This window comes from Pelophylax lessonae (assembly GCF_965119305.1).
Source record: "Pelophylax lessonae genome assembly, chromosome: 13".
Classification (NCBI taxonomy): Eukaryota; Metazoa; Chordata; class Amphibia; order Anura; family Ranidae; genus Pelophylax; species Pelophylax lessonae.
Window position 1 is genome coordinate 179,648,285 of NC_138780.1, and position 26,317 is coordinate 179,674,601.

The 26,317-nt window shown below is 46.0% G+C and overlaps 1 protein-coding gene across 1 annotated transcript; it reads right to left on the minus strand.

Annotated features, from left to right (window-relative positions):
• Window positions 1-236: 236 nt before the first annotated feature.
• NGB (neuroglobin) lies at window positions 237-18,405 on the minus strand. Its single transcript, XM_082242521.1, has 4 exons — window positions 18,089-18,405; window positions 3,447-3,558; window positions 2,615-2,734; window positions 237-858 (listed from the first exon to the last, which is right to left on the minus strand). The coding sequence occupies exons 1-4, from the start codon at window positions 18,190-18,192 to the stop codon at window positions 712-714; spliced, it is 483 nt and encodes a 160-aa protein (XP_082098647.1). The 5' UTR covers window positions 18,193-18,405; the 3' UTR covers window positions 237-711.
• Window positions 18,406-26,317: the final 7,912 nt, after the last annotated feature.

Consider the following 26,317-nt stretch of genomic DNA (forward strand, 5'->3'; position numbering starts at 1 on the left):
AATCATGTTTCAGACACTTCTCTCTTGCTGCTGGTATAAGGGGGACGAGTAATAAAGATTGAAAATGTCTTTGCTGTCTGGCGCATTTCTGATCTCCCCACCTTCTGCTGGTAAAACAGATTGCGCCAGAGTTGTCAGAATAAAGTAATGACAGAAATTATGTAAAAACTGGTAAAAAGTTTACTGGATTTTTGTTACTGTACTGAAAATGTTGAAATTAGAACAGAAAAGCTCACTAAACAGACAGGAAATTCAGCAGACCTTGGTGAAAACTGATATCTGATTGGATGCTGTGGGTGGCCTGACTTGTGATTGGTCCCCTGCACCCTCCTGAGGTGAGGCCAGTGAATATGTGGTTTCTTCCTGGCAGATTCTGCACATTCGTCGGTGAATATGGAGCTGGCCTCGCTCCCCATCATTGGCACATAACGAGCACCCACTGTGTCAGACGTGTGGCACACCAAGTCCAGCTTACAGTGGTGTAGTGTGAACAGACCGCTATATAGAAACTGTACAATGACACACAATACAGTACGGACACACAACGTGGCACAGACATATAACGAGGAGAACACACAGGCCGCAACGCTGTACACACTATGGTGACACAGTGCCGCCTCCGCAACAGGCTCCACAAACAATGAGAATCCCAGCCCGGCACCCATGGAAGGGTCTCCACTGCGGTCTTGTCCTTCACCACATGCGTTTCTCTCATTCACTCTGCTGTTCTCTGTACCAGCCACGGCTCATGGCACCCACCACTACAGCATACAACAGAGTCCACGCTTCTCGGGTCTCTGGTGTGAACAATTCTCCCAGACCGGTTTCCAGAGCAAAGAGCAGCGACTCGCCCACCGTCTGTAGAAAAAAAAAAAAAGACCTCTTAGAAGTTCCACTTTCAAATAGAGTTTACACCAGTCGCTGTAGAGATTCTCAACTGACATCAACCACACTGGGTGAGAACTGTTATAGAGCTACTTAGTCTAAAAGTAATAATTCAGTGTTCAGACTAGGCCAGGGAAGCACCTGTTGATTACTTCTACATCTCAAGACACCAATGGTGCGATCTCTGCAATTGGGAGATCTAGTTCACAGGAGTTCTCCATTAGGCACCAGGGTGCCCGAACATCCTGCTCTAACCACACCCCTGGGGTGACCTCTTTGACCCCACCCTCCTAAGATGACCCCTCTGACTGCTGGCCCTACCTGGACTAACCTTTCTGAACACTATAACTGCCTGCAATGACCCATCTGACCACTGCCCCCACATAAAGTGACTCCCTCTGAGCACTGACCCTGCCTAGTTAGACCTATCTGAACATCAGCCCCAACTTGGGTGACCTCTCTGAGCACTGTCCTTTTATGGGCTGAACCCCTTAGACCTATAGCCTTGCCTGGGCTGACTTCTGTCCATAATGCCTCCCAGGGGTGACATCTTTGATCATCATCCCTTCTTGGGGTGACCCTTTTGATCAACAGCCCCACCTGGGGTGATCTCTGACCAACATCGTTGTCTGGGGTGGCCTACCTGACCATACCTCCTGCATGGTGACCCCTCTAGCTCCATCCCTCTAATTACACCTCTCTAGGGGTCTTTAGAAATAACTCATTATATATTTAAAGTTTTGGGCTTTTTTTAATGAAAATATATTTGCTGCTGCAAATAAAGTGGCAGTGTGCATTTTGGATTGTCAGCCTGTGGAAAAAGGTAGACTTGTTACCTAATGGGACCACAAGGAAGCCCCACCTGACCACTCTTCACACACTTGAGGGCAACCCTTTTGATCATACCCTACAAGGGTGACCCCTCTGAGTGCTAGTCCTGTTTGGAGTAAAATCTTACCCTTCTAACATCCCATATGCAGTGATCCCTCCGACCATTGGGTCTGCCTGAAGTTACCCATCGGATTACAAGCCCCACCTGGGTTGACCCCCCTCTGAGTACTATCCCTCCCTGGGATGACTCTTCTGACTACCATCTCTCCCTGGGGTGACTCCTCTGACTACAATCTCTCCCTGGGGAGACTCCTCAGACTACCATCTCTCCCTGGGGTGACTCCTCAGACTACCATCTCTCCCTGGGGTGACTCCTCAGACTACCGTCTCTCCCTGGGGTGACTCCTCTGACTACCGTCTCTCCCTGGGGTGACTTTTTTGACTACTGTCTCTCCCTGGGTTGACTCCTCTGACTACCGTCTCTCCCTGGGGTGACCCCTTTGACCAACAGCCCTGCCTGGGGTGACTTATGACCACCATCCTGGCTAAGTTGACCTTTCTGACTACTGTTTCTCACCAAATTGACCTCTTTGACAAATGTCCCTCCTAGGGGTGACCGCTTTGATCAACAGCCCCAGCTGTGGTGACCTCAGACCACCATCCCTGTCCGGAGTGATCTCTATGACCATGTTCCCCCAGGGTGCCCTTTCCGATTATCTGCCACATCGGTTTATTTCCAGCTTTCTGGGGCCCTTTAGAAATATCTCATTATACATTTACAGATTGTGGCTTGTTATCATGAAAAGACATTTGCTGGAAAATAATAGTGGTGTGCATGGTGGATTGTCACCTCTTTAGAGCAGGAAGTCTTGTTACCTCAAAAGCAAACATTTCCCACCTTGAACGAGTCCAGCTTGACTCCAGTAGCCCGATGTTTGCGTCCCAGGCCAGTCAGATATTCGTCCAGAGATGACAACGAGTCCAAGCTGCTGACCGCGGCATCGATAACAGTCATAACCTGAGAAGAGAGCACATCTGCAATAAAATATACCATCACTAGCACGTATCTGAAATGGGAAAGGGGTAACCTATTAAAACCAACCAACAATCTTTCACTGATGAAGGGCCAAATCAGACTGCTGGGCCAGATTTATAAGGCGGCAAAAGAGGCAATTGTCCCGGTCCCCCTGACAGAAGGGGCCCCCCTCTATACAAAAATTATATAAAACAATAAAAAAAAGGTAACTTAAAATAATAAAAAATAATAATAAAATAATATATACTGTATACAAAAAAAAAAAAAACGTAATTTCTTTTATTAAATGCATGTTGGGAAGTAATATTTTGCCAGCCATCATCTGTAAAACTTGGGACTGGTATATTTATATCCTTTTTCAGAAATTAATTTTTGGTGGCTCAAGCAAACCACATATAGAGCACTTTGACTGCATGTGTGACCTCAGAATGATGTGGTGTCATGCATTTTAAAAATGCTTGAATGTCATCGAGAATGTTAACTAAATCTATGCATAAGGGGCCCCCCAAACCTGAAGTGTCCCGGGCCCCCCCAAGGTCTAAATTTGGCCCTGCCTGACTGGCTACAGCTAGGCCCGGTGGAGGTGCTTAGTAACTTCTGGTTCTTTTTAGACTGACCAGAAGGAATCTGAAGTTTTTATGTAAATGGTGAGATACCAACCTTGGAGGATCGGACCAAGGAGACAGTTACTCACTTTGCGGATGTGTTCGCTGAACTCGCTGGAGCTCAGACATTCCTGGACAGTTGAGAAATGAGCAGAATTGTACTGGAAGAGGAAGACTAAGTCCGGCTCCAACTCGAACAACCTGTAAGAGAGCCAGAGACCATCAGATGCCAGAAAATTTCCAGTACTTGGTTTAGATCAATTGATAATATGATGCAGCAATCTATGGCCATTCCCTGACTGGCGAGAACTTTGATCACACTTCAGAGGCCCTCCAGCTGTAGCAGATCCACCCTGATCTAGAATCCTACTAACGTATTGTATTCTGGACCTTCTATACCAGGGATCTCCAAACTACGGCCCTCCAGATGTTGCAGAACTATATGTCCCATGAGGCATTGTAAAAAGTCTGACATTCACAGACATGACTGGGCATGATGGGAATTGTAGTTTCTGAACAACTGGAGGGCCACAGTTTGGAAACCCCTGTTCTATACGGACGATGGGCAGACAGAAAGGTCAGTGTCAGTTCCATATGTTTCTTATTACTTTTACACAGAGAATTATTGAAATGTAGAAACAGAGTGCAGGGAACAAAATTAAACTACTAATAATAGGGAAATAAAAATCTATTACACAGACATCACAAGATCCTCAATGTCCATCTCTCCCCTTCACAGTTTGAGCTAAACCCTTATAATGCCAGAAAGGAACTACCACTCAGAAGTGAACTATGCTTGGATGGAGATGTGAGGCTACATCAGTCTCTGAGGAGGGAGCACTATCTGTGGTCTGTAGTCCCCATCTACTCCGGTGTCATCAAGGTGGCTGAGTGGAGGTCACAACTATGACAGAGAGGACGAGATCATAGAGATTATTGGCCAGTTCTGGAATAATGGAGAGTGAATCCTCTAAGTAAACAAATCCACAGGTCCCCTTGCCTAAATTAAAACTTGAATCATATTTATAATTTGTGTGGTTCCTCAAAAGTCTGATTTCCTCCTCTTTCTATGAGGTTCACGTCCCTGGCCTTGTTGCTGGTAATAGGTGTCAGGGGTCATACCAGGGTGGAGTCTTTTCTTCATCAGTTTCATCAGACTAAGAAACATCAGAATGAGAATTCCCAGTTTGATAGGAGCCATAAATAAGATCAGAATTCCTGTTCTGAGTCTGACAGCACCAGAGCTATCATAGCTATCAGAATTGCTGACCATCAATTAACCTATTACCGGGATCAGAATTTGGAGCCATTGCCAAGATCAGAATTCTTGTCCTGAGTCTGGGCACCATTGGAGCCATTGCCAAGATCAGAATTGCTGTCCCGAGTCTGGCCACCATTGGAGCCATTGGCAAGATCAGAATTGCTGTCCCGAGTCTGGCCACCATTGGAGCCATTGCCAAGATCAGAATTCCTGTCCCGAGTCTGGCCACCATTGGAGCCATTGCCAAGATCAAAATTGCTGTCCCGAGTCTGGCCACCATTGGAGCCATTGTCAAGATCAGAATTCCTGTCCCGAGTCTGGCCACCATTGGAGCCATTGCCAAGATCAGAATTGCTGTCTCGAGTCTGGCCACCATTGGAGCCATTGCCAAGATCAGAATTCCTGTCCCGAGTCTGGCCACCATTGGAGCCATTGCCAAGATCAGAATTCCTGTCCCGAGTCTGGCCACCATTGGAGCCATTGCCAAGATCAGAATTGCTGTCCTGAGTCTGGCCACCATTGTAGCCATTGCCAAGATCAGAATTGCTGTCCCGAGTCTGGCCACCGTTGGAGCCATTACCAAGATCAGAATTCCCCTCTTGAATCTGGATACCAGGCAGGATCAAAATACCTGACCTGAATATGGCCACTATCCGAGTCATTGAAGGTATCACAATTCCCTTGAACCCTGATCAGTCTGAACAATGAATCTTCTCCACCTGTTGGTCTCAGTGAAGTCTGAGAACTGAATTGTTACTCCTCTGACCAGCTCCTCAACAATGCATCTTATTCTGCCAGACTGATTGACGAAGGATTCCTAAATTATAATTTGTGTAATTCCGGCTGGGCCATATCAGAGTGTTAATTCATACAATGGCAGCACGCATGGAACCCCAGCATTTGGCTTTCCATTAAAGTGGTATTAATTCCTAATGAAAGCATTTTTTACATTGCCCAGAGTTTGCATGCCTGTGCCTGCCTGGGTTTGCTCCGGGTACTCCGGCTTCCTCCCACACTCCAAAGACATACTCTGGTAGGTTAAAGTGGAACTTCACTCTCCTATTTAACATTATTTTGAATAATCATGCTGCTAGAGATAGGAAAGTATATCATATCTGTTTGTTTAAAACTTTGGTTTTTTTTTTCATTTTATTCAGTTAATTCCTAGTTTCTTGGCTAGGCAAATGATGTCATACACCCCAGGAGTCTTCAGGAGGGGAGGATAGGAGGAGATGTTTTTTTGTTTCAGCTAAGCACACACTCCTGCATGCATGCCTGAGCTAAGGGCAGATGGATTCCAAGAAGTAAATGCTACATTATTTGCCCTTACTCAAGCTGGCCATGGTTAGAAATTCTAGGGGGGGGGGGTTTCAAAGTGATTTCTTAACAAAATAAAGCATAGACACACGTTTTGATTTGAATATTAAAAAATAATGAATATTTTTTATGTGGCGCTCAGGTGCAGTGAAGATTCACTTTAATTGACTCCTATCTAAATTGGCCCTAGTATGTGTATGTATAAATGCAAGTTAGGGACCTTCGATTGTAAAGCTCTCTAAGGGCTGGTTCACACCACAAAAAAAACGCATTCCAGATCTGCTCCGGATGAGTTTCTGCATACGTGTTTTTAGGGTGTTCCGGTGCGTTTTTGATGCGTTTCCAGATGCTTTTTTTCCACTGCATTGGGGTCCAGTGCATTTTTGATGAGTTTTACCGCATTTTCAGTACAGTCCAGTGCAGGAAAAATGCAGAATGTTCTATTTTTCTTTCTGGAACTGGAACGCCCGCCCTGGAACTGACCACACTGGTGCGAACTATGCTATCGATAACCATATAACCTACTTTCCATGCGTTTTTGATGCAAAAAAAACCCGTACAGGACTGTATGTGGTGTGAACTGGCCCTGAGGGCACGGACCGATGTGAATGTACGACATATATGTAAAAAAAAAAAAAAAAACCACTAAAGTAGGCACTCCAAGATAAACGCAAATATCAAAGGTTCAAGTGAGAAAAAAATGGCTCTAAATGGTGGCAGTATATTGGTAAGTATACAACCACTAAAGAACTGCATAGAATATATTATATATATATATATATATATATATATATATATATATATATATATATATATACACACACACACACACACACACACACACACACACATATACACTCTACCATTCAAAAAATTGGGGTCACTTAGGAATGTCCATATTTTTGAAAGAATAGCACTGTATTTTTTTTTCAAAGAAGATAATATTAAATGAATCAGAAATACAGTCTATACAGTGTTAATGTGGTAAATGACTATTCTAGCTGAAAACAGCTGATTTTTAATATCTACATAGGTGTAGAGAGGCCCATTTCCAGCAACCATCACTCCTGTGTTCTAATGGTACATTGTGTTAGCTAATCGTGTTAAAAGGCTAATTGACGATTACAAAACCCTTGTGCAATTATGTTAGCACAGCTGAAAACCGTTGTGCTGATTAGAGAAGCTATAAAACTGGCCTTCCTTTGAGCTAGTTGAGTATCTGAAGCATTAGCATTTGTGGGTTTGAATATACTCTCAAAATGGCCAGAAAAAGAGAACGTTCTTCTGAAACTTGACAGTCTATTCTTGTTCTGATAAATGAAGCCTATTCCATGCGAGAAATTGCCAAGACACTAAAGATTTCCTACAACGTTGTGTACTTCTCCTTACAAACGGGCTCTAACCAGAAAAGAAAGAGAAGTGGGAGGCCCCAGTGCACTACGAAGCAAGAGGACAAGTACATTAGAGTCTCTAGTTTGAGAAATAAATGCCTAACAGGTCCTCAACTGGCAGCTTCATTAAATGGTACCCGCAAAACCCCGGTTCCAACATCCACAGTGAAGAGGCGACTCCGGGATGCTGGCCTTCTAGGCAGAGTGGCATAGAAAAAGCAATATCTGAGACTGGCCAATAAAAGGAAAAGATTAGGATGGGCAAAAGAACACAGACATTGGACAGAGGAAGATTGGAAAAAAGTGTTATGGACAGACGAATCTAAGTTTGAGGTGTTTGGATCACACAGAACAGATGCTGGAGGAGTGCCTGACACCATCTGTCAAGCATGGTGGATGTAATGTGATGGTCTGGGGCTTCTTTTATGCTGGTAAAGTGGGAGATTTGTACAAGGTAAAAGGGATTTTGAATAAGGAAGGCTATCACTCTATTTAGCAACGTCATGCCATACCCCGTGGACAGCGCTTGATTGGAGCCAATTTCCTCATAAAACAGGACAATGACCTGAAGCACACCTCCAAACTATGCAAAAACTATTTAGGTAAGAAGCAGTCAGCTGGTATTCTGTCCATAATGGAGTGGCCAGCGCAGTCACCAGATCTCCACCCTATTGAGCTGTTGTGGGAGCAGCTTGACCGTATGTAACGTAAGAAGTGCCCATCAAGCCAATCCAACTTGTGGGAGGAGCTTCAGGAAGCGTGGGGTGAAATTTCTTCAGATTACCTCAACAATTTGACAGCTAGAATGCCAAAGGTCTGCAAGGCTGTAATTGCTGCAAATGGAGAATTCTTTGATGAAAGCAAAGTTTAAAGGACAAAATTATTATTTCAAATAAAAATCAATATTTCTAACCTCTTCAATGTCTTGACTCTATGTTTTCTATTTATTTTGCAACTCATTTGATGACTTTTTGTATATATCCTGCACCTTTTTTCTGAGAAAAAAAAAGCCCTGGTTTTAACCACTTAAGCCCCGGAAGATTTTACCCCCTTCCTGACCAGGCCCTATTTTGCGATTTGGCACTGCGTGAATTTAACGGACAATTGCGCGGTCGTGCGACGATGTACCTAAATGAAATTGACGTCCTTTTTTCCCACAAACAGAGCTTTCTTTTGGTGGTATTTGATCACCTGTGCGATTTTTACTTTTTGCGCTATAAACAAAAAAAGAGCGTAAATTTTGCAAAAATAACAATATTTTTCACATTTTTTTATATATGAAATTCCCCCCCCCCACAAAAAAAATGTAAAAATCTAAATGTTTTAACATTTTTGGCCAATTTGTTTTCTGCTACATATGTTTGGTAAAAAAAAAAATCGCAATAAGCGTATTTTGATTGGTTTGCGCAAGTTATTGCACTTACTAACTAAGGGAAAGATTTTTGTCATTTTTGTTGTTGTTTTTTTTTTTAACGAGTAATGGCGGCGATCTGCGTTTTTTTTTGCGGGACTGCGACATTGCGGTGGACAGATCGGACCCTTGACTGACATTTTTGACACTTTTGGGGGTACCAGTGACATTACTGCAGTAATCAGTGCTATACATATGCACTGTTACTGTAAAAATGACACTGGCAGGGAAGGGGTTAACTTTATTGGTGATGCAGGGGTTAAGTGTGTCCCTAGGGGCGTGCTTCCAACTGTAAAGGGGCGTGGCTAGTGGTGTAACAACAGAGACATACGATCCTACATAGCAGGACCGTATGATCTCTGTTCTTACTATTTCTCCCACTGACAACAAGGATGGGATGCTATTCCTCCCACTGACACCAAGGATGGGGTGCTATTCCTCCCACTGACACCAAGGGTGGGGTGCTATTCCTCCCACTGACACCAAGGATGGGGTGCTATTCCTCCCACTGACACCAAGGATGAGAAGCTATTCCTCCCACTGACACCAAGGATGAGAAGCTCTTTCTCCCAATGACACCAAGGATGGGGTGCTATTCATCCCACTGACACCAAGGATGGGATGCTATTCCTCCCACTGACACCAAGGATGGGGTGCTATTCCTCCCCCTGACACACCAAGGATGGGATGCTATTCCTCCCACTGACACCAAGGATGGGATACTATTCCTCCCACTGATATAACAATAGGGAACTATTCCTTCCACTAAAACCAATGATAGGACATTGTTTACTTCCACTGACGCTGGGGCATTTTCTACTACCACTAGTCACAGTCCGGCCCCACTAAAGTCTGAAGGACATAAACTGGCCCTTATTTTTCAGAAGGTTTGGAGACCCCTGGCCTAGGTCAATAGACATTGTGTTTGTTTGTTTTTTTCGGGAACAGGGACCTGTCAGCTGGAAGAGCCGCGGCTTGCGCCCCCCCCCCGAGGCTGAGGCTCGGGCAGGTTTTCCCCTCACTGGTAAGGCTCCATCGGTTGTCATCTGGTAGACTATGGAGTCAGCAAGGGGGATGCCGGACTCCAAGAACCACCCTACCCAATGGACATTGTTAAACTCAATTATGGATAAAGAAAGGATGGGAAGTACATTTGGGGCCCATGAACACCACAAGGCTCACCATGTCTATAAAACCTGTCCCCGAAACATGGCTGATTAGAGAGGGGGACACCTGTGGTCCCAGGAAGTATAGGGGGCCCCTGCATGACCTCCTTCCTAAAACTTTGCTTCAGGACTTCCAGGTCCACCACTGAAGGTAGAATGTGTGGATGCACAGAATAGAGTTTCTTCCTCATTACACAGAAATGATAAGGTGTAGACTCATTTCTTTAATATTAGAATTTGGAGGAAAGGAGAATACAACCTAAAGCAACATTCCATATTCATTTCCTTGTTGAGAAGTCAGCAGAACCTCCTCCAGAACAAATGTAAACTGGAAATCTTCCTAAAAATCTTTCTGCCACGTTATTTATTTCCTAAATGTGCAAAGAGGGAGATTTACTAAAACTGGTGCAGCTGTGCATGGTAGCCAATCAGCTTCCAGGTTTTATTGTCAAAGCCTAAAGTGTTACTAAACCCAGGAGCCTGCATTCACTATATCTGGCCTCCCCAGGAGCCTGCATTCACTATATCTGGCCTCCCCAGGAGCCTGCATTCACTATATCTGGTCTCCCCAGGAGCCTGCATTCACTATATCTGGTCTCCCCAGGAGCCTGCATTCACTATATCTGGCCTCCCCAGGAGCCTGCATTCATTATATCCGATCTCCCCCAGAACCATATATTCACTATATCTGGTCTCCCCAGGAGCCTGCAGTCACTATATCTGCTCTCCCCAGGAGCCTGCATTCACTATATCTGGCCTCCCCAGGAGCCTGCATTCCCTATATCTGGCCTCCCCAGGAGCCTGCATTCACTATATCTGGTCTCCCCAGGAGCCTGCATTCACTATATCTGGTCTCCCCAGGATCCTGCATTCACTATATCTGATCTCCCCAGGAGCCTGCGTTCACTATATCTGGTATACCCGGGATCCTGCATTCACTATATTTGGTCTCCCCAGGAGCCTGCATTCACTATATCTGGCCTCCCCAGGAGCCTGCATTCACTATATCTGGCCTCCCCAGGAGCCTGCATTCATTATATCCGATCTCCCCCAGAACCATATATTCACTATATCTGGTCTCCCCAGGAGCCTGCAGTCACTATATCTGCTCTCCCCAGGAGCCTGCATTCACTATATCTGGCCTCCCCAGGAGCCTGCATTCACTATATCTGCTCTCCCCAGGAGCCTGCATTCACTATATCTGGTCTCACCAGGAGCCTGCATTCACTATATCTGGCCTCCCCAGGAGCCTGCATTCCCTATATCTGGCCTCCCCAGGAGCCTGCATTCACTATATCTGGCCTCCCCAGGAGCCTGCATTCCCTATATCTGGCCTCCCCAGGAGCCTGCATTCACTATATTGGATCACACCGGAACCATATATTCACTATATCTGGTCTCCCCAGGGGCCTGCATTCACTATATCTGGTCTTCCCAGGAGCCTGCATTCACTATATCTGGTCTCCCCAGGGGCCTGCATTCACTATATCGGATCACACCGGAACCATATATTCACTATATCTGGTCTCCCCAGGAGCCTGCATTCACTATATCTGGTCCCCCCTATACCCTGCATTCACTATATCTGGTCTCCCACAGTACACAGAACATGGAGATGCAATTATTTTAGTAAATATAAACTGCTAAATACCTTTTCTCAACAGCAGCATATAGCAGTCTCGTGACTTCTATCAGTGTCTGGTTAAAGCTTTAAGGAGGAGTTTTCATTCTGCTCTGGCTGTCCTATCAGGCTGCATGACCTCTGACCCTCTGTCTGGACAGTGCTGATTGGCCCTGTGCTGATCACATGCACCCTCCCAAGCAATAAAAAAAAACAAAAAAAAAAACAAAACACCTTTCTGGCAATACACATCAAACTGAGCATGTGCAGAGTGCCTCCAAGGCTCTGTACTATAAGCAGATGGATTGGGGAGAGTGGAAGAAGGGGAGGATCAGAGAAGACAGAATCAAACAGCCTTTTTACCCTTAGGTTCCACAGTGAGTATAACAAGCATGCTTTACTACATATACAGACAGATTTTACTGTTGTGGGTTTGCACAGACGTCTATACAAGTTGTGCCTGAAAATGGCCAAGAATAGTGCAGGAACCTCTTTTTTAAATCTGTACTGCATCACAAAGTCAGAGTCTCACCGATTTGAACAGTTCCATTGCCAACAATAGGGTGTGCGACTTGTCATTCAATTTGGACCTGTCAAATTGCATGACAAGTTTCAACTGTGTGAACGAGGGGCGAATAGGTTTTTTTTTTTCCGGCGTTTTTACCTTTCAAGAAAAACTCAGGAAAAAGGTTTCCCTTTAAATCCTATGGGACACCACTGCGTTACAGGTGTGATGCATTTTGGAAATTCCTGCATGCTGCAGCCTCCCATTGAAATTAATGGAAATTGTTGTAAAATCGCAACAAAAAAGCACCACGGTTTGCTTTGAGTCACATGTCCATTTTTCACAGAAGCGCACAAGAAACGCATCTGAAACAAATCGCGATAAAAATGCATATGTGTTTTTACTGCGATTTTGCTACAGAGCAGTGTGAAAAGGCCCTAGCTGAACAAGCTGAAGTTAGAAGCTGATTGGTTACCATTACAGCGGCACCAGATTCTGTGTGCTCCAGTTTTAGTAAATCTTCCCCAAAGTGTTCACTTTTTACCAAGAAAATCCATAAAACGCGATCTGACCAAAAAATTCCATAGAACTGGATATCAGGTGAAGGAGAAAAAACACACAGGACTGTATGCCTCCATGCTGGTAGTACTACAAATCCTAGTATGCCCACTGGAGTATATTCTGTCCCTCTAGTACTACAAATTCCAGTATGCCCACTGGAGTATATTCTGTCCCTCTAGTACTACAAATTCCAGTATGCCCACTGGAGTATATTCTGTCCCTCTAGTACTACAAATCCCAGTATGTCCACTGGAGTATTTTCTGTCCCTGTAGTACTACAAATCCCAGTATGCCCACAGGAGTATTTTCTGTCGCTGTACTACTACAAATCCCAGTATGCCCACTGGAGTATATTCTGTCCCTCTAGTACTACAAATCCCAGTATGTCCACTGGAGTATTTTCTGTCCCTGTAGTACTACAAATCCCAGTATGCCCACAGGAGTATTTTCTGTCGCTGTACTACTACAAATCCCAGTATGCCCACTGGAGTATATTCTGTCTCTGTAGTACTACAAATCCCAGTATGCCCACTGGAATATTTTCTGTCCCTGTAGTACTACAAATCACAGGATCCCCACTGGAGTATATTCTGTCCCTGTAGTACTACAAATCCCAGTATGCCCACTGGAGTATTTTTTGTCCCTGTAGTACTACAAATCCCAGTATGCCCACAGGAGTATTTTCTGTCCCTGTAGTACTACAAATCCCAGTATGCCCACTGGAGTATATTCTGTCCCTGTAGTACTACAAATCCCAGTATGCCCACTGGAGTATATTCTGTCTCTGTAGTACTACAAATCCCAGTATGCCCACTGGAGTATTTTCTGTCCCTGTAGTACTACAAATCACAGGATCCCCACTGGAGTATATTCCGTCTCTGTAGTACTAAAAATCCCAGTATGCCACTGGAGTATATTCTGTCCCTATAGTACAGTACTACAAATCCAAGTATGCCCACTGGAGTATATTCTGTCCCTGTAGTACTACAAATCCCAGTATGCCCACAGGAGTATTTTTTGTCCCTGTAGTACTACAAATCCCAGTATTCCCACTGGAGTATTTTCTGTCCCTGTAGTACTACAAATCCCAGGATCCCCACTGGAGTATATTCTGTCCCTATAGTACAGTACTACAAATCCTAGTATGCCCACTGGAGTATAATCTGTCCCTGTAGTACTACAAATCCTAGTATGCCCACAGGAGTATTTTCTGTTGCTGTACTACTACAAATCCCAGTATGCCCACTGGAGTATATTCTGTCCCTGTAGTACTACAAATCCCAGTATGCCCACAGGAGTATTTTCTGTCCCTGTAGTACTACAAATCCCAGTATGCCCACTGGAGTATATTCTGTCCCTGTAGTACTACAAATCCCAGTATGCCCACTGGAGTATATTCTGTCTCTGTAGTACTACAAATCCCAGGATCCCCACTGGAGTATATTCCGTCTCTGTAGTACTACAAATCCCAGTATGCCCACTGGAGTATTTTCTGTCCCTGTAGTACTACAAATCCCAGGATCCCCACTGGAGTATATTCCGTCTCTGTAGTACTACAAATCCCAGTATGCCCACTGGAGTATATTCTGTCCCTATAGTACAGTACTACAAATCCTAGTATGCCCACTGGAGTATAATCTGTCCCTGTAGTACTACAAATCCCAGTATGCCCACAGGAGTATTTTTTGTCCCTGTAGTACTACAAATCCCAGTATGCCCACTGGAGTATTTTTTGTCTCTTTAGTACTACAAATCCCAGTATGCCCACTGGAGTATTTTTTGTCTCTGTAGTACTACAAATCCGGGTTTGCCCACTGGAGTATTTTCTGTCCCTGTAGTACTACAAATCCCAGTATGCTCCACAGGCATATCTTGTGTCTCTGTATCACTACAAGTCTCAGCATTCTCCAGTAGGATCTTAACCATATCTACACAGCCATCATATCTCAGCAGCTGTCTCTCCAATCCTTGTAGAACTTCAAGTCCCAGCAATCCCTCTACTCTGTAAAATGGCCCCTCACTGTAGAGAACTACAAATCCCAGCACTGACTGATGCCTCCCGCATAAATCACATAACACTACAAAAATATATATTTCTCCATTCTGACATATTTCTATTCCTCCCTCTGATTGGACAGCGATCTCTGGACCGCACGCAGCACAGCTGAACTTTCTTACTTGCATTAGATGACAGCCCACGAGTCTCCGCCATCGGTCATTCCTGGCGGATCTCACCGGTGGTCCCAGTCTGATGTAGCGGGTGAATTGTAGGAGGTCTGCACCTCTCATAATAGCAGCTGAATCATAAGTCATTTAAAGTGTCATCAGCAACATGATGGGAGCCTTGTGGACAATCCGACCACACATTGATCACACATTGACCACACATTGATCACACATTGACCACACATTGATCACACATTGACCACACATTGACCACACATTGATCACACATTGACCACACATTGATCACACATTGACCACACATTGACCACACATTGATCACACATTGACCACACATTGACCACACATTGATCACACATTGATCACACATTGACCACACATTGACCACACATTGACCACACATTGACCACACATTGATCACACATTGACCACACATTGATCACACATTGACCACACATTGACCACACATTGATCACACATTGACCACACATTGATCACACATTGACCACACATTGACCACACATTGATCACACATTGACCACACATTGACCACACATTGATCACACATTGACCACACATTGACCACACATTGACCACACATTGACCACACATTGATCACACATTGACCACACATTGACCACACATTGACCACACATTGACCACACATTGACCACACATTGATCACACATTGACCACACATTGACCACACATTGAGGAGGATTATACAAAAGGAAATCCCCCGCTGTGCCTGTTTATTGGAGATGCAAAAATCATTGTGATAATGAGGTAATGAGGTGCCTTCGGGGTATAGGGTGTCATCGCTGTCCTTGGATGTAGGAGCTATGGAGGCCAGGGCAAGGAATCACTGCTGGGGTGTGCCAATGCTATGCCCACAGCCTATATTTTCCTAATAAGCCCCCCAACCCAAAAAAAAGGGTTTGCCATTATAGATCTTACTGATGCCACACTAAACTCGGTGCTAACCCCCCCCCCCTCCATAGTACAATGTGTGGTGCCAGCTTTGCACTATAGTACAACTTCCGATGCCAGCCTTCACCTATAGTACCACTCATGGTACCATTCTCCCACTATAATACAGCACCTGGTGCCATCCCCCCAGCATAGTACAACTTCCGATGCCAGCCTTCACCTATAGTACCACTCATGGTACCATTCTCCCACTATAATACAGCACCTGGTGCCATCCCCCCAGCATAGTACAACTTCCAATGCCAGCCTTCACCTATAGTACCACTCTTGGTACCAGTCTCCCACTATAATAAAGCACCTGGTGCCATCCCCCCAGCATAGTACAACTTCCGATGCCAGCCTTCACCTATAGTACCACTCATGGTACCATTCTCCCACTATAATACAGCACCTGGTGCCATCCCCCCAGCATAGTACAACTTCCAATGCCAGCCTTCACCTATAGTACCACTCTTGGTACCAGTCTCCCACTATAATAAAGCACCTGGTGCCATCCCCCCAGCATAGTACAACTTCCGATGCCAGTCTTCACCTATAGTACCACTCTTGGTACCATTCTCCTGCCATAGTACAACACATGGTGCCATCCTCCCAGTATAGTACAACTTCTGATGCCAGCCTCCATCTATAGTACCACACTTGGTACCATTCTCCTGCCATAGTACAACACATGGTGCCATCCTCCCAGTATAGTACAACTTCCGATGCCAGCCTCCATCTATAGTACCACTCTTGGTACCATTCTCCTGCTATAGTACACAGCACATGGTGCCATCCTCCTAGTGCCAGCCTTCAGCTATAGTACCACACTTGGTTCCATTCTCCCACTATAATACAGCACCTGGTGCCATCCTCCCAGTATAGTACAACTTCCGATGCCAGCCTTCATCTAAAGTACCACTCTTGGTACCATTCTCCTGCTAAAGTACAGCACATGGTGCCATCCTCCCAGTGCCAGCCTTCAGCTATAGTACCACACTTGGTACCATTCTCCCACTATAATACAGCACCTGGTGCCATCCTCCCAGTATAGTACAACTTCCGATGCCAGCCTTCATCTATAGTACCACTCTTGGTACCATTCTCCTGCTATAGTACAGCACATGGTGCCATCCTCCCAGGGCCAGCCTTCAGCTATAGTACCACACTTGGTTCCATTCTCCCACTATAATACAGCACCTGTTGCCATCGTCTCAGTATAGTAAAACTTCTGCTGTTAGCCTCTATCTAAAGTATAGTGCCAGTGCCAGATTCCCCCTATAATACAGTGCCTGGTACCAGTCTCCCTCTATAGTACAGTACCCAGTGCCATCCTTCCCCTATAGAACAGCTCTCTGTCCCACCAGCCCCCCCCCCCCCTCTACAGTATAGTTTCTATGTCCAATCTTCCCATATAGTACAGCACTCACTACCAGCTGCCCCCTATAGTATAGCCCCCCCCCCCCGGGTCCCGTCACTCTCTTACAGTACAGTGCCCAATGCCAGCTGTCTCCCACAGTACAGAATGCAGTTTCACCCTTACCTTATAGAACAGTACACTTGTTCTATACTTATAGGCTATACTGCAATGCATGGTTTCAGCCTTTCATTATAATATAGTGCCCAGTACCAGTTTACCCCTAAGGTATAGTGCCTGGTGCCAGTCTCCCTCTATAGCACAGCACCTAGTGCCATCTTCCCCCTACAGTATAGTTCCCAAGTCCAGTCTCCTATAGTACAGTACCCACTGCCAGCTGCCCCCTATAGTATAGCACCTGGGTCAAGTCTCCCTTTCATAGTACAGTGCCCGATGCCAGCCTTCTATAGTACAGCATGCCGTTTCACCCTTACCCTATAGTATAGTGCAAAGTACCGGCTACCCCTATACTACAATGCATGGTTTCAGCCTTCCATTAGAATATAGTGCCCAGTACTGGTTTACCCCTAAGGTATAGTGCCTGGTGCCAGTCTCCTTATATAATACAGGGTCCAATGCCATCCTATTTATATGGAACAACTTTCTTCTCCAGCCTTCCCCTATAGTATAGTTCCCAGGTCCTATAGTACAGCACCCACTGCCACCCGCCCCCTATGGTATAGCGCCTGGGTCCTGTCTCCATCTATATTACAGTGCCCGATGCCAGCCTTCCCCTTTAGTAAGGTGTGCAGTTTCAGCCTCACCTTATAGTCCAGTGCCCAGGTCCAGTATACCCCTAGTACAATTCCCAGGTTCAGCCTCCCCTTATCGTATAATGTCCCAGGTCCAGCCTCCTCCTATAGAACAGTGCCCAGTGTCAGTCCCTCCTATAGTAACAACCTCCTTATTAGTCCAATGCCAGGCTCACCTGGTGAACAGCACGGTGCCATGGTGTAACTGGTCCTGGCTCACTATCTGCCAGGTGTCCCGGATCAGCACTTTCTGGGGTTCTGTAAGCGCCTCTTTCTCCATGTTCCTCGGCTCGGTGCCCCCCCCTCTCTACAGTCCTCTGGGGTGGTCGTGTAGCGGGCAGTGCCCAGCTTTATTGATGCCACAGGATGGCCAGCATGGCACAGGAGGAGATCTCTCAGTTTTGTAGATCTGCTTTATTCACTCATCTCGGTTTGGTGTGAGGGACTGTCAGCTCTTCCAGCATTTAAAGCCTCTCCGACCCCTCCCCCACATCCAGCACTCCGCTTAAAGGCACAGCATCCTCCATAGACACTGGGATCTGTTTTCCCAGATGTTACTGAATCCTGCTGGGAGGAAAAAAAAACATTATTAACTCATCACATCCCAATGTTACATTCCAGTACAGAATATGGGTCACAGATATCTACAGTTATTACTCTAAGGCTGCTCCCCAACCAACCACACTGTACCTCTAAACACAGCTCCCCCCTTTCCCCACTATACCTCTCACACAGCCAACCCTAACCCACCACCACCATACCTCCAGGACAAATGCCTCTCCCTCCCATACAAATCAACCCCCCCCTCCTATTCAAATCAATCCCACTGCCTCACCACCATTATACCGCCAACACAAATGCTCCTCCCTCCCATACAAATCAACCTCCCCCCGTCTCACCACCATCATACCGCCAACAAAAATGCCCCTCCCTCCCACAAAAGTCAACCCACCCCCTTCCACGCCTCCTACCACTACCACCATGCCTCCCACACAGTTGCCCTTCCCTCCCCACTATACACCCAACACAGCTGCCCCCTCTCCCCACCATACCCCCAACAAAGAGACCTCCCTCCTCCCCATCATATTTCCCACTGTACCTCCAACACAGATCCAACCTTCATACCATCAACACAGCCACCCCACCCTCCTTCAATGTACATCAAACCCTTACCTCCCCCAATTATACCACCAACACAATTGCCCCTCCCTCTCTCCCCATCATATTTCCCACTGTACCTCCAACACAGATCTCGTTCTAAGGTAAGTATTTCATAATGAGCTAGTATGCGATGCATACTAGCTCATTATGTGTTTCTCTACACTGCCACCCCATCTCCTTCATTGTGCATCCAAAATGCGCCCCCCTCCCCAACAAAACCACCAGCATAGCTGTCCCCTCTCCCCGCCATACTCTCAACACAGAGGCGCCACTGTACCTCTAAAATTGATCTACCCTTCATACCCTCAACACAGCCACCCCCTTTCACTGCAAATCCAAAATGACCCAAACACAGCTGCCCCACCATTTACCCCTTTTACCCCTCCAGCACAGCCACCCACCCACAATACAGCACAACGCCCCCCCCCCCCCCTTCAGCCACTGTATGCAGCCATCCATGCTCCCCACCAATGCATAACACCTGACAATAAAATCCCCTTCCCTACATCATACCCCCAACACAACCACCTTCACCATACCTTAAACATATCACCCCCAAACATACCTCTAACAGTCACTGCCCAACTGCCATATCTCCTACACAGCTGCTTCCCCAACTGCCATACCTCCAAAACAACAGCCTCCCTTCCCCCACTATCATACCTGTAATGCAGCTGCAATCCTATGATACTAACAGATCCACCACCCCACACCTCCAGCTCCCATTGCCATATCTCCTGTGCCCCCATCCCTCCACCCCCCCCCCCGTACTATAACTAATTTCAAATCCCCTCGACAGTCTTTACACAGTTTGATGTTCTTTTAGGTGCTCCAGAGGAGTCGTCATATGCCCGTTGTTTTCTGCTTTCTTCAGGAGTTCAAAACTTCAAGTGATGTTCTCGGATTTACAGACGTGCCTGAAACTATCTGGGCTGCAGACATACATCACCCAGTACAATGTGACTGTGAGCCTCAACCTCTATTATCGCTGGTGAAATCCACAGTATGCAGGGAAATGCACAACAGCCATGAGCCATATAGAGGAACATGTGATAACTATGTAACATAGAGAGGGACATGTAATAGCTTTGTATCATGCAAAGGAACATGTGACTCCCATGTATCTTGCAGAGAAACATGCAGCTCCTATGTAACATAATAATCCCATGTAACATGCAGAGGAACTTGCGACTCCTGCGTTGCATACAGAGGAACACAAGACAGCCATGTAACCTATGTAACCTACAGAGCAACATGCAACCCCCATGTAACATAATAATCCCATATAACATGCAGAGGAACTTGCGACTCCTGCGTTGCATACAGGAGGAACACGAGACAGCCATGCAACCTACAGAGCAACATGCAACCCCCATGTAACATAAAAAAATCCCATATAACATGCAGAGGAACTTGCGACTCCTGCGTTGCATACAGAGGAACACAAGACAGCCATGTAACCTATGTAACCTACAGAGCAACATACAACCCCCATGTAACATAATAATCCCATATAACATGCAGAGGAACTTGCGACTCCTGTGTTGCATACAGAGGAACACAAGACAGCCATGTAACCTACAGAGCAACATGCAACTCCCATGTAACATGCAGAGAAACATACGACTCCCATGTGACATGCAGAGGAACATGAAACTCCCATGTGACATGCAGAAGAACATGAAACTCCCATGTAACATGGAGAGGAACATGTGACTCCCTTATAACATGCAGAAAAATATGAGGCAACTGTGTAACATGCAGAGAAACAAGCTACTCCCATGTAAGCAGAGACCAAGGTTCTCATGTATGTTAAATGCAGAGGAACACGAGACAACCATGTAACCTATAGAGGAACATGCAACCCCCATGTGACATGCAGGGGAACATGCGACTCCCTTGTAACATGTAGAAGAATAGGAGACAACTGTGTAACATGCAGAGAAATAGGCTACTCCTATGTAAGCAGAGACCATGTTTCTCATATATGTTGTATCTATGCAGACATAGAGATTTCCCAGCAACCCCTATGTCCAGGGTATAAAAATAGCCGCACACATATTCTAATAAGCAGATTGTCACAAAATAATTGGTGGCGTTTCCGCGTGTTGCGGCTGATGAAGGGACAATTTATACTAATTAGCGGAGAGCACTGGCGAGTAATTGTCGGTGACAGAGATTAATGGGCACTCCACAGACACTGATCCCCAGAACCTGGGCTGCAATTTCATAGTGACAAGCTCCAATACCGTACACAATTCTGTCCAATCACAACAGACCTACCGGAAGATGGTACGGAACAGACATCCTGAGTGATAACATGTACTGAATTACAACGTAGGCAGGCCCTCTCCTTGTTTGTATGTTCCAAAAGGAACTCCATACGTGTTCTCCATCTTGCTTTACAGATTTAATTCATTCTCTTACACGCTTTGCCCAAATAAAGCTAGAAGTCAGATTTCATACAATTAACACTTAAATAAACAAGAAAATTTCCACCTCATTTGGTTGATATTCCAACTGGAAACTCCACCTGCTGGAAGAACGGACACACAAGCTGAGGGACTGGACAAAGTAAAAGCTTTCTTCCATCTGTCCCTAAGGTAACTACAAGAACCTGGGATTCTCAGAACTGCTTAGAAGCTCAATTCTAAATAACCAACTACTCGAAATCTGTCCCACTGCTTGTCCCTCCATGTGATGTACATTATCAATACATGACTGAGCCCCTTCCGACACCTCCAGCTTTCCTGCCTGTCCCATTGATTTCATGGCGGCCCCCTATTATTGCAATGGGGAAAATGGCAATGTCAGATCTGTCCAAAAACATTTTATTAATCTTAAAGGACCTTATACCCCAAGTTGGCATCTGATAAAGGCCTGCACATCCACCTGGTTAAAAAGCATTGAAAACGTGAGAACAAAAGACCAGGTTATGGCTTTACAGATCTGGGAGGCAGTAGCTGACACAGAATACCCCAAGAGGTATTCACAGACCTAGTAGAGTGAGCCTAGACAGGAAAGGATTAAAGTTTGAATCTGGTCTGTGAGCCACCAAAAAACAGTGGAAGGAAAAGCTGGTTCACCTAAAGCCTCGTACACACGCATGGATAGTTGGCCGTGAATTTTCGGCCAACGTCCGATCGGCCCGATTTTTGGCTTGTTAGTATGATGCTTTCGACAACCGACTCCGACTTTTCGGCCGAACAAAATCTGGTGTGCAGGCTATAAAATTTTTGTTGGCCGTCAACAGAACGGCCGATTTTCCATCAGTCAGTACAGATTTCGGCCGACAAAAATCTGATGAGCAAGACTGGGCATGCTCAGAGAGGAAAAACACACGGAAAGTAAACCAGCACATGACATCACTTCTGAAGTTGGTTTTTGTTGGCCGAGAAAATTCGTGTGCAGTCTAGAGCACATTTCAACCAACACAACAACACTGGACAAAAAAGACGGCCGATCGGTTGGCCGATAATCGTTGCGTGTGTACGAGGCATTAGAGAGACTTGAGCCTCAGTCAGAGAGTGGAGAAAAATCTCAGATGAACTGAAGCCAGACATAGGCATGGAAGAACAATGCCCTGGTTGAGGTGAAAGGCTGAAACTAACAGTTAGGAGGAACATTCTGGGTCTCAACACCACCTTTGAGAAAACCCAAAAGGGTTCCTTGCAATAAAATGCCACTTGCTCAGGCAATCGCCTCGCAAAGGTGATGGCTGCTAGAAACACCCCTTTAAAATTCCCCTGTTTAATCTTGTGGACGAGATTAAACATATAAATATCTCTAATTGGTGTAGGTGGCATTTTTTAAAGCACCAAAAAGACTCAGGGAGGTACATGGGAGACTCTCTAAACCAGGGGTGTCAAACTCCATTTCATCGCGGGCCGCATCAGCATTATGGTTGCCCTCAAAAGGCCGGTTACATCTGTAGGATTAGATGTCCAGAGCACCCCATGTCCTGGGGGGGCAAAGAGGAGCCTTTCTACAGCTGCACAGAGGAGTGTAGGATCTGGAAAAGGAGTTCTGTCCTCTTTGCTGTGGACTACAGACACAAGGTGGAGGCAGAGACAAGGGGGGTGCCGCAGGTGCAGGAGAGGAGTGAGGGCCACATGAAATGGCATGGGGGGCCGCATTCGGCCCGCGGGCCTTGTGTTTGACACCTGTGCTCTAAACAAAGGTCTTAATCAGGGAATGAGAGGCTAAAGCTGGCCAGACAGTTTGATTCTCGGCTGGGTCAGCAGGAACCGGTCAAGATTCGAACCATGTATGGGCAGACTGAATGTACCCAAGCTGATCAATCAACCAGCTTAGGTACAACCAGCCTGCCCGATTTTACATGCAATTATTGCTAGAGCCTGTTAGAGCTGCTAGTAATAATCCCTGCTCTCCCGGTAGGGACGGCCACCGACACCCCCCCCCCCCCCCCCCGGGAGAATACAATGGCTCTGCAGGAGGGGTTCCACTGTCAACACTGTCTGTGTTAGTGCGGGAATCAATTTTCTCAGGAAAGAAAATCGCTCCTTCTATGGCCGGCCTAAATGTCTCTGAAACATGGTAGACAGGAGAAACCTGACCCTTAATAGTGCTGTCAGCCAAATGCTTGTCCAAACCCAGGTGTCGAAAGAGCCAATGGAGTGTCCACCAGACGTCTTATCGGGTCTGAGTACCACATCTGCCTAAGCCAGTTCTGAGCAAGGAGGACCACCCAAAGGCCCTCCTTCTCAATCCTGTGAAGCAGGTGATACAGACGTTACAAGGGACGACAGGCATAGATCAGAGAGTACTGAATCCCACTGAGCCACTACAGCATCTGCTGCTTCCTCTAGAACAGTGGTTCTCAACTCCGGTCCTCAGGACCCACTAACAGGCCAGGTTTGCAAGATAACTGAAATACATCACAGGTGATATAATTTGCTGCTCAGTGATTGCAGTATTCTAGTCTGCATCTCCCCAAGGTAATACTTAAAATCTGGCCTGTTAGTGGGTCCTGAGGACTGGAGTTGAGAACCACTGCTCTAGAGCAGGGAACCTCAAACTACAGCCCTCCAGCTTTTGCGGAACTACACATCCCATTAAGCATTGTAAAACTCTGACTTTCACTGACATGACTGGGCATGATTGGAATTGTAGTTCCTGAACAGCTGGAGGGCCATAGTTTGAAGACCCCTGCTCTAGAGGATCCCTTTGCCTGGAAACAAACTTATCTAGTTTGTCATTGAACCTAGAGGCCAGGAGGTCCACATCTGCCACCTCCCAGCATAGGTCCTGTAGGGACTGGTTGCCCAGTTTAGGAGGCTGCCACCAGACAAAGTTTGCCTGACAAATGCCCACACCTGGGATATAAACAGCAGAGAACACTGGCATGTGACGTCCTGCCCTGGACAGGATCCACACTCTCTTGCTGCAGCGAGACTCCTGGCTCCACACAAAGTGATTGTATGCCACTTCTGTGGCGTTGTCTGACTGAATCCAGAGTGTGCATTTATTATTTTTTTCAAAGGTGAACCTATCCTTTAAGTTTATGAGCACCTCATCAATAGTTGTTAAAATAATCTAAATTTTGAAGTATTGGCAGAAAACTGATTCTTCTTGTTTAGGTTCTTCTGTTGAGTACATAGACACAGTGTTAAAGCCTCAGAAGCTACTAAGGTCCCTATCTGATAAGGATTCTGCAAATACTCTATATGGCCCATAAACTCCTGCATTACTGCAGTGAAAGTCACCCAGGACATGGTTGACGCCAAATGATGCTAGGGAAGACTCCAAAGGCACAGAATCTAGCAGAAAGCTAGCAATATTCCAGGCCATCAGTGTCAGACACCTCAGGGGTTGCATGGCAGGCAGTACTGGAACAGTGGAGTAGGTGTAGCAGGACTATCTCTTGTGTATCTAGAATGGAGCATGTTGGAGTGCAAGTTAAGCTAAACGGTGCTAAGTTAGGCCTTATATACTCATGCATCTGGCTGCTGGGCTGCAGGGGTTAAGGTAAGGAAGCCAAATGTGACCATGTCACTGTAAGTGGACAGCAGAGACAAACCATGGAGAGTTCCACGTATCATTTGCAATCAGAAGCAGTAATGCAGTGGTTCTCAACTCCGGTCCTCGGGACCCACCAACAGGCCAGGTTTGCAAGATAACTAAATTACATCACAGGTGATCTCATTTGCTGCTCAGTGATTGTGGTATTCTAGTCTGCATCCCCCAAGGTAATACTTAAAATCTGGCCTGTTAGTGGGTCCCGAGGACCGGAATTGAGAACCACTGCAGTAATGGCAAATTGATTACTCAATGCTAAATGGTGCAAAAGGGGGCATCGAACACACCAGCTCGCAGTCCCTTAGTGTTAACCCCTTCAGGTTAGCCCTGCAATGTCCAGTACAGAGGGGTCCAGGTATGGTACTCCCAAGTCAAGCTGAAGAAAGCCCCATCCAAATACCTGCAACTAGACACCAGATCAGCAGCAATGTAGCAGGAATCTTGACTGGGGAAAACATGAGATTTTGACTTACCGTAAAATCAATTTCTCTGATGTTCATTGATGGACACAGCTCCTATTCTTCTTAACCATTGGGTTATACTGCCCCCTACAGGAATAGGACACTAGGCAGAAAAAAGTCTGGATATGCCAATGGTCAGTCCCAGGGGGTATACTCCCTCTCTCTGCTTGTTTTGTTACAAGTAGTGTCAGAAGAAGTACAACTCCAGAGGGGTGGGTGCTGTGTCCATCAAAGAAATTGATTTTTACAGTCAAAAATCCCATTTCTCTTTCATTCATTGACGGAAGCAGCTCCTGATCTTCATAACCAATTGGGACGTCCCAAAGCAGTACTACACATGAGGGGTGGGAACAGCAAAAAAATTCCCAAGGCTAAACAATAGCCAACAGGAGCTCAACCAAACAACTGGAGCCCACCTGAAAAAAAAAAAACAATACACCCTCGAAGAGGATCAGGTCCTCTAAACAGCAGCCTGCAAAACCTTGCACCAGGCCAAAAGAAGCATCCGCAGATGCCAACACATCCACTTTATAAATCTTTGTGAAAGTGTGCACTGACTAACTGGTGGTCACCTTGCAAACCTGCGTCACTCACGCCTGATGACGGAAGGCCCAGGAGGCACTGATCGCCTGAGTAGAGTGCGCCTTAACAGGGAAAGGAGGAACTTGACCCTTGATGGAATAGGCTTGAAGCACTGTCTGTCTGATCCATCTGGAAATGTTCGCAGAGGAAGCAGACAACCCC